Source organism: Capra hircus, chromosome 9, assembly GCF_001704415.2.
Source record: "Capra hircus breed San Clemente chromosome 9, ASM170441v1, whole genome shotgun sequence".
Taxonomy (NCBI): domain Eukaryota; kingdom Metazoa; phylum Chordata; class Mammalia; order Artiodactyla; family Bovidae; genus Capra; species Capra hircus.
Window position 1 is genome coordinate 68,426,274 of NC_030816.1, and position 15,128 is coordinate 68,441,401.

The 15,128-nt window shown below is 43.8% G+C and overlaps 1 protein-coding gene across 5 annotated transcripts in view; it reads right to left on the reverse strand.

The window, feature by feature from the left end:
* PLAGL1 (PLAG1 like zinc finger 1) overlaps positions 1-15,128 on the reverse strand; it is a 55,496-nt gene that overhangs the window by 18,501 nt on the left and 21,867 nt on the right. For 2 of the 5 annotated variants that reach the window (XM_018053289.1, XM_018053293.1), the window contains exons 4-5: positions 11,860-11,926; positions 3,336-3,402 (exon numbers count right to left, since the gene is read on the reverse strand). Coding sequence is in view for 3 of the 5 variants with exons in the window: in XM_018053293.1 (XP_017908782.1) it covers positions 3,336-3,352 (17 nt within the window). In the remaining 2 variants the exon portion in view is untranslated. Of the gene's footprint in view, positions 1-3,335; positions 3,426-7,822; positions 7,856-11,859; positions 11,927-15,128 lie in introns of all 5 variants that reach the window. The other 3 variants (XM_018053294.1, XM_018053295.1, XM_018053296.1) reach the window with 3 other exon arrangements.

The following is a 15,128-nucleotide window of genomic DNA, read 5'->3' on the forward strand; positions in this document are numbered from 1 at the left end:
GGCCAAAGCACCTCGACGGGATGGCCATTCAGCTTAGCATCCATCAGGCTGAGGGGAGGGAAAGGAAATATCTTTACAGAGTCTGAAAACCTCCCCATGCCTCCTCGACCCACCTCTTACACGGTGTTTTTAAATATGAACATTTAGGAAGAAACAGACAAAGGTCGCCAAGCAAGCAAAATAGGTATGTGCATCCCGAGAAGCAAGCGCGAGGCCCAGGCCTGCTTCTCAAGCTGAGATGGGACGGAATGTTTCAGGAAGACTGTTAATGAACTCTAGGTAGCACGTTGTGGGAGGTGGGGGAGGGGTGGAGCGCAGACTTGAAATCCAGACAAGAGCCCCTGGTATTAGGAGAAGATTTTCTAGTCATTAAAGTCAGTGGCAGGGATACTCCTTTGTGACAGCTGGAAATATATCCCCCTCCTCCCTCCCAACAAAGCTGCAACTATCCCCCTTGCCGCCCTTTGGGGTGTGTTTCTATAGCTGACAGGGGCGATCTTTCCTAGGACTCTAAGAGTAGGCCCCCGAGGAACCCAACGTACCTAATTACCGGCCGGGTCTATGGTCCTAACACGGTGCCTATTCTAGGGAAGAGAAAAGCCCAACTCCTTCCCACAAAGTGCGTGAGGGCAAAGGCTCACGCTGAGAAAAGAAACAAGGAAAGCGCAGGAGTCACAGAGGCGATGGGAAGCCAGATTCCAGAGTTCAAATCTCTGGACGGAACCTTGAAAATTACAAAATGTAATCAGGAAAGCATGCTCCAGACTTGAGTGGACGGTTTTGTCCTAAAACAACAGTCTCTAAATTAAAAAAAAGGGCTGAAAGTACAGAAAACAATGTGTCAGCAAAGGGCTGCTGGGGGCCAAATTAGAGAGGACTCTGTTGTTTCTCTCTGAAAATCTGTACTTTCTAAGTTTTCATAATTTTGACTACCTACGCTGGGTTTAGAGCAAACCAGGTGGAGAAAAGGGAGAAGGTCTATTTCAGGCCGAGGGAAGACCCTGTGAAAGCAGAGGAGCCTGAAGCAAGACAGGGCAGTGTGGATCCCGCGGTTTAGTTTGGCTGGAAGGCAGGTGTGAGCGCAAGAAGAGCTGGAGCCGGGCCTATAAAGGAGGCATGGCCGGAACACGCTGCGGGGCGGGGCCGGGGCTGGTGCGCCAGGCAGAGGAGCCCGGGAGCCAGAGAAGGGAAGGATGTTGCACGGACAGACTGCTGTGCCCCAAAAAAGTGAACAGTGATGACGGCCTCCTCCCTTAGGGATAATGTATAGTACTGTTCGCAAAACCTAAATGGTTCCTTTTTCTTCCCCACAAGGAAGTCCTGAAACCTAATCTGATTAACTGAATGGACCCAAACGTCAAGGGATAAAAAAGTGAACCTGCTGCACCCACGCCAACGCTCACTCCCCTCCCTCCAGGAGCAGAGGGCTGCCCACCTCTGCGGCCACCTGCCTTATTTATGGGACAGAGTCACTACCCAGTGCTTGAGTGAGAACTTTCTCTTTGCCTGCCACAGCACATCCCATAAATTCAAAGGATGCCAAGGCGATTGTTCACCCAGAAACACTTGGTTAGAAATATAAAAATATGTATCCCTATTCCTTTAAGACGACCCCGGTTTCTCATTTTGTCTTTGTAAGGGGATAGACATTTCCTCCCATTTCCAATTTAAAAGGAAACGGGGTTGGAGACCCAAGGCGGTAACTTTTGCAAGTTACCGCACTGCCTTCTCTGAAAGGGAGAAAGGAATGTTGAGGAAATGGGGGAGAAAGCTTAAAAAGAGTGGAACACTAACAAACAGGGCCTCCTCTCCTTTTCACCTTAAGTCTTTTCTCTCCCCCATTCACAGCTTTAGGTCCTTTGTTTGTTTAACAAACCATTACAATCATAGCTGGTTCAATGGGGAGGAATGTGAACCTCTCTAAGTAGCTGTCCTGGCAATCCACATGTGTGGTCCATCCCCAGCCCATCCCGGGAGGGGCTTCAATGTGCTGGTCTGTGCTCCTGTCGCCCCGGGGGCCAGGCACCTTCCTTACAATAAGGCCCAATTTCCCGCCACATGCTTGCTGCTCCTTCCCAGTAGCCTAGAGTGATGCCTCACTTCCCTCCCTGCCTGCCGAGTGAACCGCCCCATCCAGGCTGCCTGGGCTTTGTCCCACTCAGCTGCAGCACAGGGCCTAGGCTGTTCGCCACCTCTGTTTTCAGCCCATGGACTCACCACCCAATACTTGGCAGTCATATTCCAGGATCTAGCTGGTTATCATACAGTCTATTGCACCATGACCAGAAGATAAAATGGCAAGACCTCGCCTTCCCGCCCTCCCCCCACCAACTAATTAGAACTGCCTTTCTCAGTTCCTAGTAGATATGTTAGCCACGTTGGGATGGATTTCAATTTCTCGGCCAATAAATAAAAATATTATTTAGTAAGACAATTCTACTTCAAACAGAACCAAAATAACTTTTAGTAAAACAATATTAGATTTCAGTTGAATTCAAAGTCCTCTTATGCTCCTTTGTCTACTAATGTCCATCTGTGAGACAGGCTAGAAAGGCATCTTTATCCCCACTTAATAGGTGAGGAAACTGAGGTCCAGAGACTAAAGTTCTTTGTGCATAGGTACTAAGAAAAAGATACGACAGGGGATGTACTATACCAAGCAAAGCACCCAATGCACAGGGTTAACTTCCCTTCACGTCATGACTGCTGACAACGGGTGACCAGAGGCCTAACCTGGGTGTTTTGAGCTGAGCGGAACATTCCCCACTTCCACCTTGCCATTGCCCCCGGCTAAGCTGTCTACACAGCCTCTGACTCTGGCAGTAGCTTTTACAGCAGTATTTCCCAACAAAGCCTAGGAAGCTGGAGTCCCTAGGGCAACTCGTACGTGACTAGCATCTTCCTTAGGCTTATCAGTCAACATCTTCCACAGATGGGAGGCAACCTTTACACCTCTTCTTATGTACACAAGTTGGGAGTGGAGATAGGGCAGCTTTAAAGCTTTTGAACTGACGGGTTGACAGCAGAAAATTCCAGAGATTTGCAGGTATTATCAGGGCTGTGGGTAGGGGACAGCAGAGGATATGAGAAGTTGCTAATTGCAGGATCTGATTCCCTGAAACACAGAGAATCCTAATGCTGTTTAAAAAGAAAAGGTTAAAACAATTCCATTCTAAGGTACTTCACAGTTTGAGGGGGAAGATATTTAGCCTCTTTGAAGTCCCTTGAACCTCCTGCACATCCTTGACTTATTTGACTATGTGCTTCCAAGCAGTTGCTAATATACATGTTCAGATAGAAATAATTTTTAAAGCAATCATGGCTTGTGTACTTACTCGGTGACAGGAAACATCAGCTCCAAGACAGTCAGGGAGTCCTCTCAGAAGGTTTGAGGCCTCAAACCTGTAAGAAGAGATCTCGCACACCTTCAGTGAGTGAAGCGAGAAAAACACCCCCCGCCCCACCGCCATGAGGCAACTTGAGCTTGCTTACTTCAAAAGCACACATGCGCGCACACACACACAACTGTGAATGTACAGAGGATATTTTCTAGTGCTTTTTAGATATTTGAATAGATGATAGATCAATTTCAAATTTTAAAATCCTAGGGTATAATACTTCAATAGACCCACCACCCTTAATTTTAAAATGTCGCAGATATACCACATGGTAAAAGTCTGATATATTTAAAAGGGGTGCTAAAGTTCATAATCTTGTAACGTAAAAGATTTTCAATATCTCATATAATCTTGCCCAAGAAGATCTTTAAGTATTTATATTATAATCTTTGTCCTACTTGTAAGTGGATTAGAAAAACCCTGATGTTTCTCCCTGCTTTCTACAAGTAGAGAAAAACGCATGAAATTGCTTACATAAAATATTCAAAAGAGCACTCAGAGGAAATGGCATTGTTTTTAAACCAACAGTATTAGAATACCATAAAACAGGTATGCAAATCCATGCAATAACAGAGCCTAAAGCAAATTATGAATTGAAAAAAAATCAGCAACAACCAATAGGTACTCATTTTCAACAAAAGCTTCACAGAAAAAGCTTCCTATCTCCATACAGATTTGTCAAATGTGCAGGGTGAAAAGGCTGAAGTCTGCAATTTGCATACGTGATTCAGTGGTTACCAAACCCGACTATGTTAGAATTACCAGAGCAATCTTTTAGAAATGCACATCCCCAGGCCACAGCACAAACTAAATACAAACTGACAGCAGCACCAGGGCCCTGGGAACTTAGGTTTTCGTGAAGTCTCCAGAAAAAGTCTACAGCCAGCTTCACACCACGATCCCTGATGAGCACTGGGAAATAGGTATCTCTGTTCACCAATTAATTATAAAAGTCAGCTTCTTCCCGCTAAGGCTATTCCAGCCAGTTGATACTCTTAGAGGTAAAGCTTTCCGGGATTTTCTTTACCAGTACAAGGGTAAATCTATTACGTAATAGCCAATTATATCTCACCTAAGGGATTTATTCACTGCGTTGCCCGTTTTCTTAATTTGATAAAAAAGGCAATGTCCATTTATTATGAGTAACCTCCTTGTAAGTTACAAATGGAAAAGTTAGGGCCATTTTCAGAGAACAAAAGTCTAAAAATAAGCCACCACAATTTAGGGAAAAAGCTGGAGGCGAGTAGGTTCTCTGAATCATCCAGAGTATTTGTTTTAAATGTATTCCTTGCTTTGCATGTATAAACATGTCACAAATCATCTTCATGGTCCATCTCTCACCTCAAAATGCTCAGCATTTATTGCGGTGTTTAATTGGGTGGTCTCCAAAGGCCTATATTAATTATTTTAAGAGCTTGAGAAAAACATGAAAGCAAGAGAGCAGAATTCTTCTGGATGATTCCTCCTTTGCTCCTACCCATCTCACCCATGGACAATGCCAATTTATGAATTCAGAGAGGCAGGGGCTCTCTTCGGCTTCACTAGAAAGGGCGCACATGACACCAAGTACGCAAACCAGGCAGCGGAGTAGCTTAGCTGCATTGTCAAAATATTCAAATTATCACTAAAAGAAAGCGATTCCTTTCTGAATTCAACAATGCCCCTCGGGGCTCCGAGGGCTCACACAGGAGCTTATTCTTAAGCTGTTCAATGTAAGCAGCACCAGTGAAAGCGGAGAACTCTGGCAGGGAGGAGATCAAGTCCCTCGGCCTTTCCCCCCTGCCATCTCAGCCCGGGTCTAATGCTTAAATAGTTAACAATGCAACAGAGAACCCAAAAGCATGCTTGGCCCCGGGGAAAAACCATGTGCAGTCTACAACAATTTAATAAAGCACAGCGGAGACAGGAAAAATAACACGGACGCATTTGACAGTACGCCACTTGCAGGCTGGTTTTCAGGTCTGAATTTTAGATTTCAAAAGTCAGAGAAAAAGCTTCTAATAGGTGGGTTCTATTTAAAATAAAAAGAATACAGTTTTTTAATGAACCTGTAATGTAAAATATTTCTAACTATACTCATTTCTGAGCTCTGGAGAAGCAGGAAAAATCACATTTTTCTAGAAAATGGGATGGATGCACAGTAAACAGATCATGTATGGTGAATGGTCTTAAATAAAGGGGAGATATTCAGGGGGAAGTGATTTGTTTATTCAGCGATGACAAAAACTAAAGTTTCCTGAATCTAGAGCGTTCAGATTTCTAGAATGCATTTTTGGCTGTCACAGTCTGTTTTTCTAGGCATTAGCTGCTGAGGGCTGCGTTTGAGAAACACGGCTTCTTCTCTGTTAATGAACTGGTTTAGCTGCCTGCTGAGCATTCACTGAAACCCGAATTGAACAAAGGGATTTCCCTCCAGTTTCAGCTCATTCACTTCAAGCTACTCCCGATTTCACTTAAGTAAATTCTTCAAACTGACTTTTTTTCCCGCCCACCCCACCCCCAAATGATTTGAGTGGGAAAGAGCTGGGCAAGCCCTGACACTGGGAGGCCTGTCCCGGCTTTCAGCGAAAGAGTCCTCTGGGTGGAGGATGTGCAAGCCCTGTTTTCGAAAAAGCCTCTCAGATAAGTTCTTCCCCGCTCCCCCCCACCCAAGGACTATAATTCCTGATGGAAAGGAGCCCACCTTTCCATCAGGAATTAAGCCCACCTTAAAATCTGGTAGATTTTAGACAAGTAAATCCTACTTTAGTGAGCTGATCACTGCAACTGAGATTATACCTCTGGAGTGGAGGCCGTAAATTGGATATTTATATTCATCTCAGAACAACCGAGTCGTTCTGAAGATGACCCCCGAGGCCCATGCTGTGAAAGAGTAACTGGGAGTGTGAACAGATCTGTGAGCCTGGCACCTGGCCCCCTACCTTCTGACACAATCCCTGGGGGGCTTCAGTCACAGCCCAAGGTTTCAGCTACTTCTCGGGGTCTTCAGTCCTGAACCATCTACTATCTATCTTCTTCAACTATCAATCTATCTACTACTGCCTTCAGCCATCAATTTCTTTCACATTTCAGATGAATCCATGTAACTTCCTCCTGCAACTCTCAGCTTAGATACTGTCAGTGGCCCTGAAGGCCCCCTGTCCTGAAGCAGGGGCTCCACACGGCTCACCCTCCAGCATCACCATTTTAGCTACTGGCACTGCTACGTAATAAGAGCCAACATTTAGTGGATGCTCACCAGGTCATGGCCATTTTTTTTTCACGACTTTCTTTAATGCTCCAAACAGCCAAATGAGTAGGGAGCATTAACCCCACTTTACTTACGGGGAAACTGAGGCTGAGGAGCCATGTCAGTCGGCCTATGGTGGCACGGTCAGTGAGCAGCTGAGCTGGGCTTTGCATCCCAAGCGTGGGCTTTGAGAGTCTATGTTAGTAACAGGTCACTCTCTTCAACATGTTGCTTTCTGGCTGCTCCCAAGTCAGAAACCCTGGAGGCATTCTAGATTTTTCTCACCGACTAAGCTTCACAGTCTTCGGGCTTATTGTCTCTCAGATGTGTTTCCTTCTCTTCATTTCCATAGTTACCAGTGTTTGGGTGGTGTTTTGCCTTCATGACACAGTCTAAATCAGTGCAGCAGGACAACTCTGGAATTTTACTTTGTTTGTCCTCTCAACAGTTTTCCTGTCTAGCTCATTTAAAACAGGTGCAGGCTTTGCAATTGCTTGTGTTTCAGCCCAGATGACGGCAGAAGCAGTCTATCCTTCTTAATGTCTAAACCCAGTGAGGAGGTTCTGCCCAACTTCAGAGTTGGGAGGAGGTTAAGAGGGTGAGAAAAAGATACTCTCCCCTAAAGGAAGGGGTGGTGGGGTGGGGGTGGCGGGGTGGGGTGGGCCTTGCACAGCAGCTCTGTCCCCAAGGCAGGACAGAACCTTCTAGAGGACAGTGGTGGCTGTGCTCAGGGAGCCCAGGCCTGGGGCAAGAGCGTAGGGCTTCAAAAGCTACTTTCAGCATACACCAAAGGCCAGCCCTCACCCACCAGGGGCCACGGAAACCTTCAGGCTCTAGGACACATGCCATGGAAGAAAGGGAGACACCGAAGAGCGACTGCAATGAAATTTCTCTCTAGGTTGACGGAATGATGAACACAAAAGGGAGTGCACTTTCCGCATGCTTGACACGGGAGGGGAGTGAGAGTCAGACTTATGAGGGTGCCTACAGGGCAACGCCCTCAGGGTCATGCGCATCTGTGCTACAGACTAGTTTCCACTGCTACAACGCTGAGCCAGGTTATTTCTCAAAAAATGCTACCCCTCTGCTGCAGAGGCGAAGGGACTCTGCAGAGGCGCTGGGGTCTGTGCTTTGGTCCCGGGGCTGATAGAGAAGGAAGGAGGGAAACAAGGGCAGATGTTAGGAGTTTACTCACAAGATTAATGCCTCTGATTCCCTATGCAAATACCTAGAGAGGGAGAGGCAGAGAAAGTTATCTTTAAGGCCTTTATCTTAAACTCTGAATTGCTTAAAACCAAAGGAGAAAACATAAGTCTACCAGGGATTAGGAAGTGAGAGGCTGATGCTGCTAGACTCCTTGAGGCCCAGGACAGCCCTGCTTCCGAGCCTGGACATGCCCCCGCTAGACCAGCCCACTGGTACAGAGTGGGATGTTGGTTCCCAGAAGATGGAAGTGAAAGTGTGCTGGAAACTGAGGTGTCAGAGAGGAGAAACCACATAAATGTGACTAATCTGTTGATTCAAAGACACTGCAGTAATCGTAGGTCCTTGTGGCACCAAATGTCTACAGGGGTTTGGACCCCGAGGTCAGTCACGCCCTCAAAACAAATTCTACTTAAATCCTGTGGCTGAACACCTGAGACTTCAGAGGAGGCTCATAAAGTCCCTGATGAAAACCAGAGAGGATTCTAGATAAGGTGAGATGTATCAGCCAGGATGCTGAGATTAGAACATTTAGAACAGGGAGCTCTGGTTGGCTGAATGTCAGATGTACAAGGATCACCAAACAGGGGACCCCATCTTCCTGGTGCACAAGCACCCACTAAGTCTGCCTGGCATGAGGGGCACGTCCAGAGGGCAGACAGACCTCAGACAGAAGGAGCCGTCTGGGGAGCATGTGCCCCATCACGCAGGCTGGGCGGCCAAGCCAGTCCCCACTCTCTGCTTTGGTTAGTAGGAAAATGAGTATTTTCTATTAAATGGTACGCAAGAAGAGAACCCACAAATGGGGAGCTTGGAAGTCGGGGTGGGTTGAGCAAGCAGATAGACGTTTGGAAAAACAGAGCACGGGGCTACTCTGCTCTCACAAGGGTCTGGCCTCTGTTGACCTTGCTTCCCTTCTCACACTGGAAGTGGGGGGTGAGGGAAGATTGGAGGGGGCAGTCAACAAACACAGGCCCAGCCCCAAACCCTCACCACCCACTTTCCAATCGGTGGCACCCCAAAACTGAGTGGGGATGAGGGTACGCAGCAGAATGGGGGCCCAGCCCACTCTACTGGCCAAACTCAATTTTCATGTGGCTGCCTTCAAACGACTACCAGCCTGGCAAATAAAGAGCTCATATGTAAAGGGACATTCCTATGTACTGGAGACCGAGATCCCTACGGACCCCTCAGTCTTTCTGTTCTCAGACTGGCGCCCCTTCACCCTTCATTCTGGTCACGATGCTGCTGTCAGAGCAAGTCTTCTAACATGCAAATACAGTCCCGTCACTTGGCCATTTGGAATTGTTCAGGGGTCCCATTAATTTCTGTCAGTTGCAACCAAGAGTCCTGACTGAGGCACTGCAAGTTTTTAATCAGGACAGCAATACGCTCAGGCTCGAGTTATAGAAAGAGACCTCAGACAGCAGACGGACAGAGTAGCTTCTGCACGTTTCCATTCTATACATTCAAATCAGTAAAACAGTAATTCCTTGGGAAGAAACACAGCCAACAATTTTGTTAAAAAAAAAAAAAGTGCACACAAAAAGTCTAACTGCAATAATTGAACACTGAAGCTTCTCTGTAAAACTGAGTGTTCACAGGGAGCTCTAAATCTCTCCTGAGTTGGAACTTGCAACACTTTTGCGTACTTTAAGTTGAATATACAGGGCAAACTGGAACCATTTTAGGAAAACAACAAAAGATGATGATCACCCTAATGTGGTTCTAATTTACATGCTGGTTTTAAGTGTGTGTGTTTTTATGAATCACTTTTAATTCCTGTGCTCAAACAAAAAGGAAAAAATTACCTTGGTAATGCCACATAATGGATCAATTAAGTTATTCCCCAAATAAAGTACACTTTGTTAAAGTATAAACATGCATAACTGCTAGCGCTATTTTAAACACACTGATAGAGAAATGTGCTTTATTTATTTGTTGTAACAATAATATTTAATACTCTCCTATATTATGCCCCTGCCCTCAGCTCCCCTCAGGCCTTGACTACTTTCTTTTTGGGGAGTCAAGAAAGTGGGGAAAAAAAAGTTAATACTATTTCTTAGATAGCAACTTTCCTTACCTAAAAGTGGTATATGATAACAAGTTTTACTCTCCTTTATTCTTTTACTAAAAGTATACTCTACCTAATACAGGTTGTGGTTCCTACAGTTAGTTAAAAAACATTAACCACATGATAGTATTCTGCTGGACACAGTCTAGGAACAGACTGGTGGGTGCAGAGAGGACCGGCTATGGAATCAGACGGCTCTGGGTCCAAACACTGGCTCTGCTACTTGCCAAGTATGTAACCTCAGGCAAGTTCCCTAACTTCTCTTTCTGCTGACATCCCTCTACCTGGCAAAGCTGTTACGGGATGATGCGTTACAGATGTACACACAGAGGCACAGTGGGACAGAGTCTGAAGTTTATGTACAAACGAGTTGTGGCCTGTTCATAAGTATCAAGAGTGCTTTTACACACTGGATACGCTCACAATTAGGAAATATTAATAATCTGTGTCAGGATACATCTAACAGCAAGAATGTAAGTTTTTGATTCAGTTCAATAATCTTTCTTTGATTTGGACCACCATGACAGAATTCTTTTCTAACATGTTCTTATAAAAGAAATTTCTAATTATTTCTCGCCTGCTTCAAAGTTTTGTATGTCATGTAGTCTAGAGACTTCTAAATTCTTAAGCAGCATAATATTATTAGCTGGGCTTTTAATGGCAATGTCACATTTACTGGAGAAAACAATTACAACTGGACCTTGCATGAACTGGTCTCACACATATCACGAAGCTACACAAATGACATACAGAAGTGATTCTGGCATCTTTAGATTTTGCTAGAATTTTTCTTTTGAATGTGTGGGTGGGGAAGTGGACTAATTTCAATTAGAACCATTTGGAGAACAGGAACTTAAACACATATATCTAATATTCTCTTGACTTTGGCCTTTCACCTGGAGCAGCTGTGAGCAGCCTTTCTAGAAGTCAGTCCCAAGAGTAAAATGAAATTGGAAGTGGTTTATCTAGTTTAAGACAAAAAAACCCCTTAAGTATAAAATGGGATACAAGGAAACTTACAAAGAAGATTGGAATTTAAAAAATATGGCAGATTACAGTCAAGGACATTTTGTAAAAAAAATCTGTGGCGAGAGGCCAACAGTTATGGTTAAGCAATACTGTTAGCACCAGAGCTGCAAACAGGAGGGTTCCTTAAGGGTGAAGAAGGCAACGGGCTTAAACAGAGAAGTAATACATTTTACAGGAGAACCACCACCAGAATGTTGGATATGAAATTTAAGGCTCGAACTAGGTGTCATGATTTTGAAATGGGTGTTTAAAACAAATTATAATCTCTACATGTATGGTGGAAAAAAATAAAAACTTCCGATAAATATCAGGGATCCCATCAACCATGAGTTCCCACAAATTTAGGTTACCACCACTGGATTTAGCAGCATACTTATTTCATAATTTTAGGAAATTTGGACAGAATATATGCAAACTGAAAAACCACCTCATGTTACGACGCTGGAGCATGATTTAGAGACTGAGATGTAACGTATGCAACATTCTAAATATGATTCTAAATGGAGAATAATGCCCCCCCCCCAGCTCCCCTAGTATTAATCTGTTTTCATTTGAAAACATCTTTGTAAATGTCAGGGAGGGAGGTCCCAAGTTTCTAATAAACAAGTCATGATCAATAAAAGTCAGTTGTATAAAGCCCCTTATTTCTAAACTTACATGAATGAATAAACATTAATGACAGTTCTTAGCATGTTTTCTTGATTTTTCTAAAGAGTGAAAAACAGCCTTTTGTATTCCCCAACCCTTGTTTTTCCTTCAAGGCCTACAGTTCCTCCAATGAGAAATCCCAGACAGCGAGTATTCTCTGGGACCTCAGCCCCTCTACTGCAGAAGGCTGCGGCATGTGCTCTAAAGTAGGAGGACTCACGCTGGCCACGGCACGTAGCCTGGGCAGGAGTCAGAGGGTGCCGTGGGGAAACACTTACCTTTCGGGGTCCAGAGGAGTTTCAGATGTGACCTGAAACAGAGGCCACACCAGATGTGAGAGCAATCCTAGAAGAGGAGGGGAAAAAAAATCAAAAGGTTAAACAAAGAAAGGCATTGAAGGAAGCCACACTGAATACTGTGTAAGGAGACACTGACACTCAGGACCCAAGTTCAGGAACGCCAGGATCAAGCCCTGTCTGTCCACATACCATCATGTCATAGTCCAACCTTCCAGAGACGCATCTGAGTTCTTACAGAATTGTTAATTTGAGAGACGCAACGCAGTGACGTGAGGAGCCACAGCCATGGTACCAGAAGGCCTATGTTGAGACCCAGGTGTCACCTGGAGCCACTAGAAACCTCTCACCGCTTGTGGAACAGCTCCCTGCCTCGGCTTCTCACCTGCAATATGGCGACAATCACCATTCCTACCCCAAGGGCCTTTTGAGGATTAAAGGAGTCAGTGTGAGTGAAGTGCTGAACACTGCACCCAGGAAGCCAGCAGTACTGGTATATTTGCAATTCTTTTCCAGAGACCCCAACTCAAGTGAGAGTATCTCAGAGCTTCAGGAAGCAATCAGATGATAATCAGAACCTTTTGTAAAAGGGTCAACTAAGAACACTATCCTCTAGGAAAAGGGAGTGTGGACCCACCGGAGCAGGGCTTGAAGGGGCAAGAGGGGAAGACAATGTCAAAGAGCCAGGAAAGATCATTAAAAGGCAAAAAACAAACAGCCAAACAACCAAACAAAAAAAAAACCTAAGACCAAAAGGAACCTTTGCTGAACTCCATTTTTTTTCTTTTTTCAAAGACAAGGTCACTACTCAGAGGAGAGGCCTGAAGGACAGAACTTGTTGACAATAAGTGTACCTGTCTTTCCTGTCATTCAACCTAACCCACAAGGAGGATGTCTCCTTTCAATGACTAGGTAAGCCCCTAATAGGTCTGCTTTGTTTGTTAGATGGATGAAAACCATCTGAGAGGGAGGATCTGGTATCTTTCTGCTAGGAAGTTTGCTGATGGAGATAGACACACACAAAAACACGAAGACTTCATACATGCCGATCCCCAAACTTATTTTGAGGGCTTGACTCTCATTAAATTACTTGACATTCTTCTTCCTGTATATGACAACAGACTTCAGGCCTAAGAAAAGGGCTCTTTTCATGAAGGATCATGCAGTTGACATTAACTGGTACTATAAACACAGCAAGAACACAACTTTCAACTGCAGTCACCCCCCTGGGGTGCACATGTCAGTCAATCAATGGGGACAAGATATGCCTCATCGCTTTTAAGCTGAAATATCCAACGCAAAAGTGTTGTTTGACTCCCCACTTCTTCCACCCTCCATCCCCCCCCCTCCCCCAGCAACTTAGGTATGATGTCACACGAAATTACTTCCAGAAACTGGGAGGACAGAGCAGCCAAGTTATAAAACCTAAGTCCGAGGCTTACAGCTTTCTTATCTACAAGTTAATACTTCTGGGGGCGAGAGTCTATCAATGATCAAGGCCACGGTAATGTTCCTGTTTCGTAAGAAATCTAAAATCTCAGCAGAAACACAATCTGCTGACTCGATCACATTCGTACAGCCCACGCAAGTGCCTATCCCTACACAGGACGCTCCCACGACTCTCCAATATGTAAAACTGTTTTTTAAACCTCATTCCTACTTTTAATCAAGACAGAAAATCAAATAGATGTCTTTGGACATAATCTTGGAGTAAAAATAAAACAAAAATAACATGGAGAATAAAATATGAGCCAGTTCCTATACTTGTATGCTTACTTTACCACCACCCCCCAACATTTTCTAAAGTTTTCCATTATGATTTTAAGATGTCATTTTTTTCCCCAAAGAATATTGACAACTATTTCCCACTTATAGCTCTGGTTTAAAAAGCAGTTGGGTTTAACTGGAGAATAATTCAGAACTGGGCTGGTCTTAGGCTCCTGTGAAATCACGGGAGTCAGTCCTCTAGGATCAAAGTTTCCTTTACATTTTTCACTGAGAGTCAAGGGGTTCATAAAATACAGTAGTAGTAAAGCTAGTTACAGAAACTGTCAAAGGTTTTGTTTTGCGTTATTTAACATTCCACCATAGAATTAAATCAAGTAGAATGGAAGTCTGTCCATCTCAATCACTAAATCTGGTCACGTGAAAGTCTACAAAACTCTAAAATTTTTTTCATCTTCTTACTGAAAATATCTAAACACTATTTTGAGACATAATTTTTAAAAAGAATATTACAGGAGAGAGCTTGGATTTGAAAAGAACACCACCATACACTTTCTATGCCTCCTGTTCTCAGGCTGATGGACTGCCCAACCAACCTGCCATGCTGAAAAGCTGTTTAATAATTCTCCATAAAGGAAAGATTTTAAAAAGCTATAGCACCAATCAGGTAACAACAGATCAATCAGGTTTTCCCAAAATGTAGTATTTGCCATTGAAGCCTGCATAAGTAATTACATTCAAAGTAATGTATGGGGAGCTATCAATCCCCATTCATTCAGCATGCATTCACTGAGCCAAGAGCTTTGCTGGGCTTGGAGATATAAAAATGAATACGACACAGCTGCTTTACTTCCAGCTAAAAGAATACACCTAAACAAAGAGCTACAGGGCAATGTGTTAAGTACTATAATAGAGGTGTGCGCAAAGGGCTGGGGGCCAAAGGAAGAAGCTATAAATTCTTCCTGGGAAATCAAGCCAGTGAGGGGAGATATAAAAGAAGGCCTGGTGATGTTTCCTTGCGATAAATTCGACTTTTTCTTTAGTGTGTTGTCAAAAGTAAGGCAGTAATTTTAGGATTTATGAACTGTTCTCATAGCAAATGCTAAATTGGTCTAGAGTTTTATTTATGTTTGACACAGACTTCCGGTTATAATATCCTAAGAATATACATTTTTAAAAATAACTATGATTTGTTGTATTCCCACTCAACACACACAATCCAGAACAGCATGAATAGTTTGAATAGTTCCCATGAATGAAGCTTAGATACAAAGTTCAAAGATGTTTCAAAATGTAAGTGAATAAAAGTCACATTCTAGAAACTTGGTAATATCATATTAACAATGCTTATTTTCAGTATCAATTTTTTTCTCTTCTTCTGAAAGCAAAAATAAAGAACCACCTGATTATATATCATGGCTAACATCTGCCTTTCTCTACTTCTGTGTTTAAAAAAACAAGGAGGGTGTTGAATCAACTTCTACTTAACATCATTTATTATGCATATCATATTCCTACTTATAACA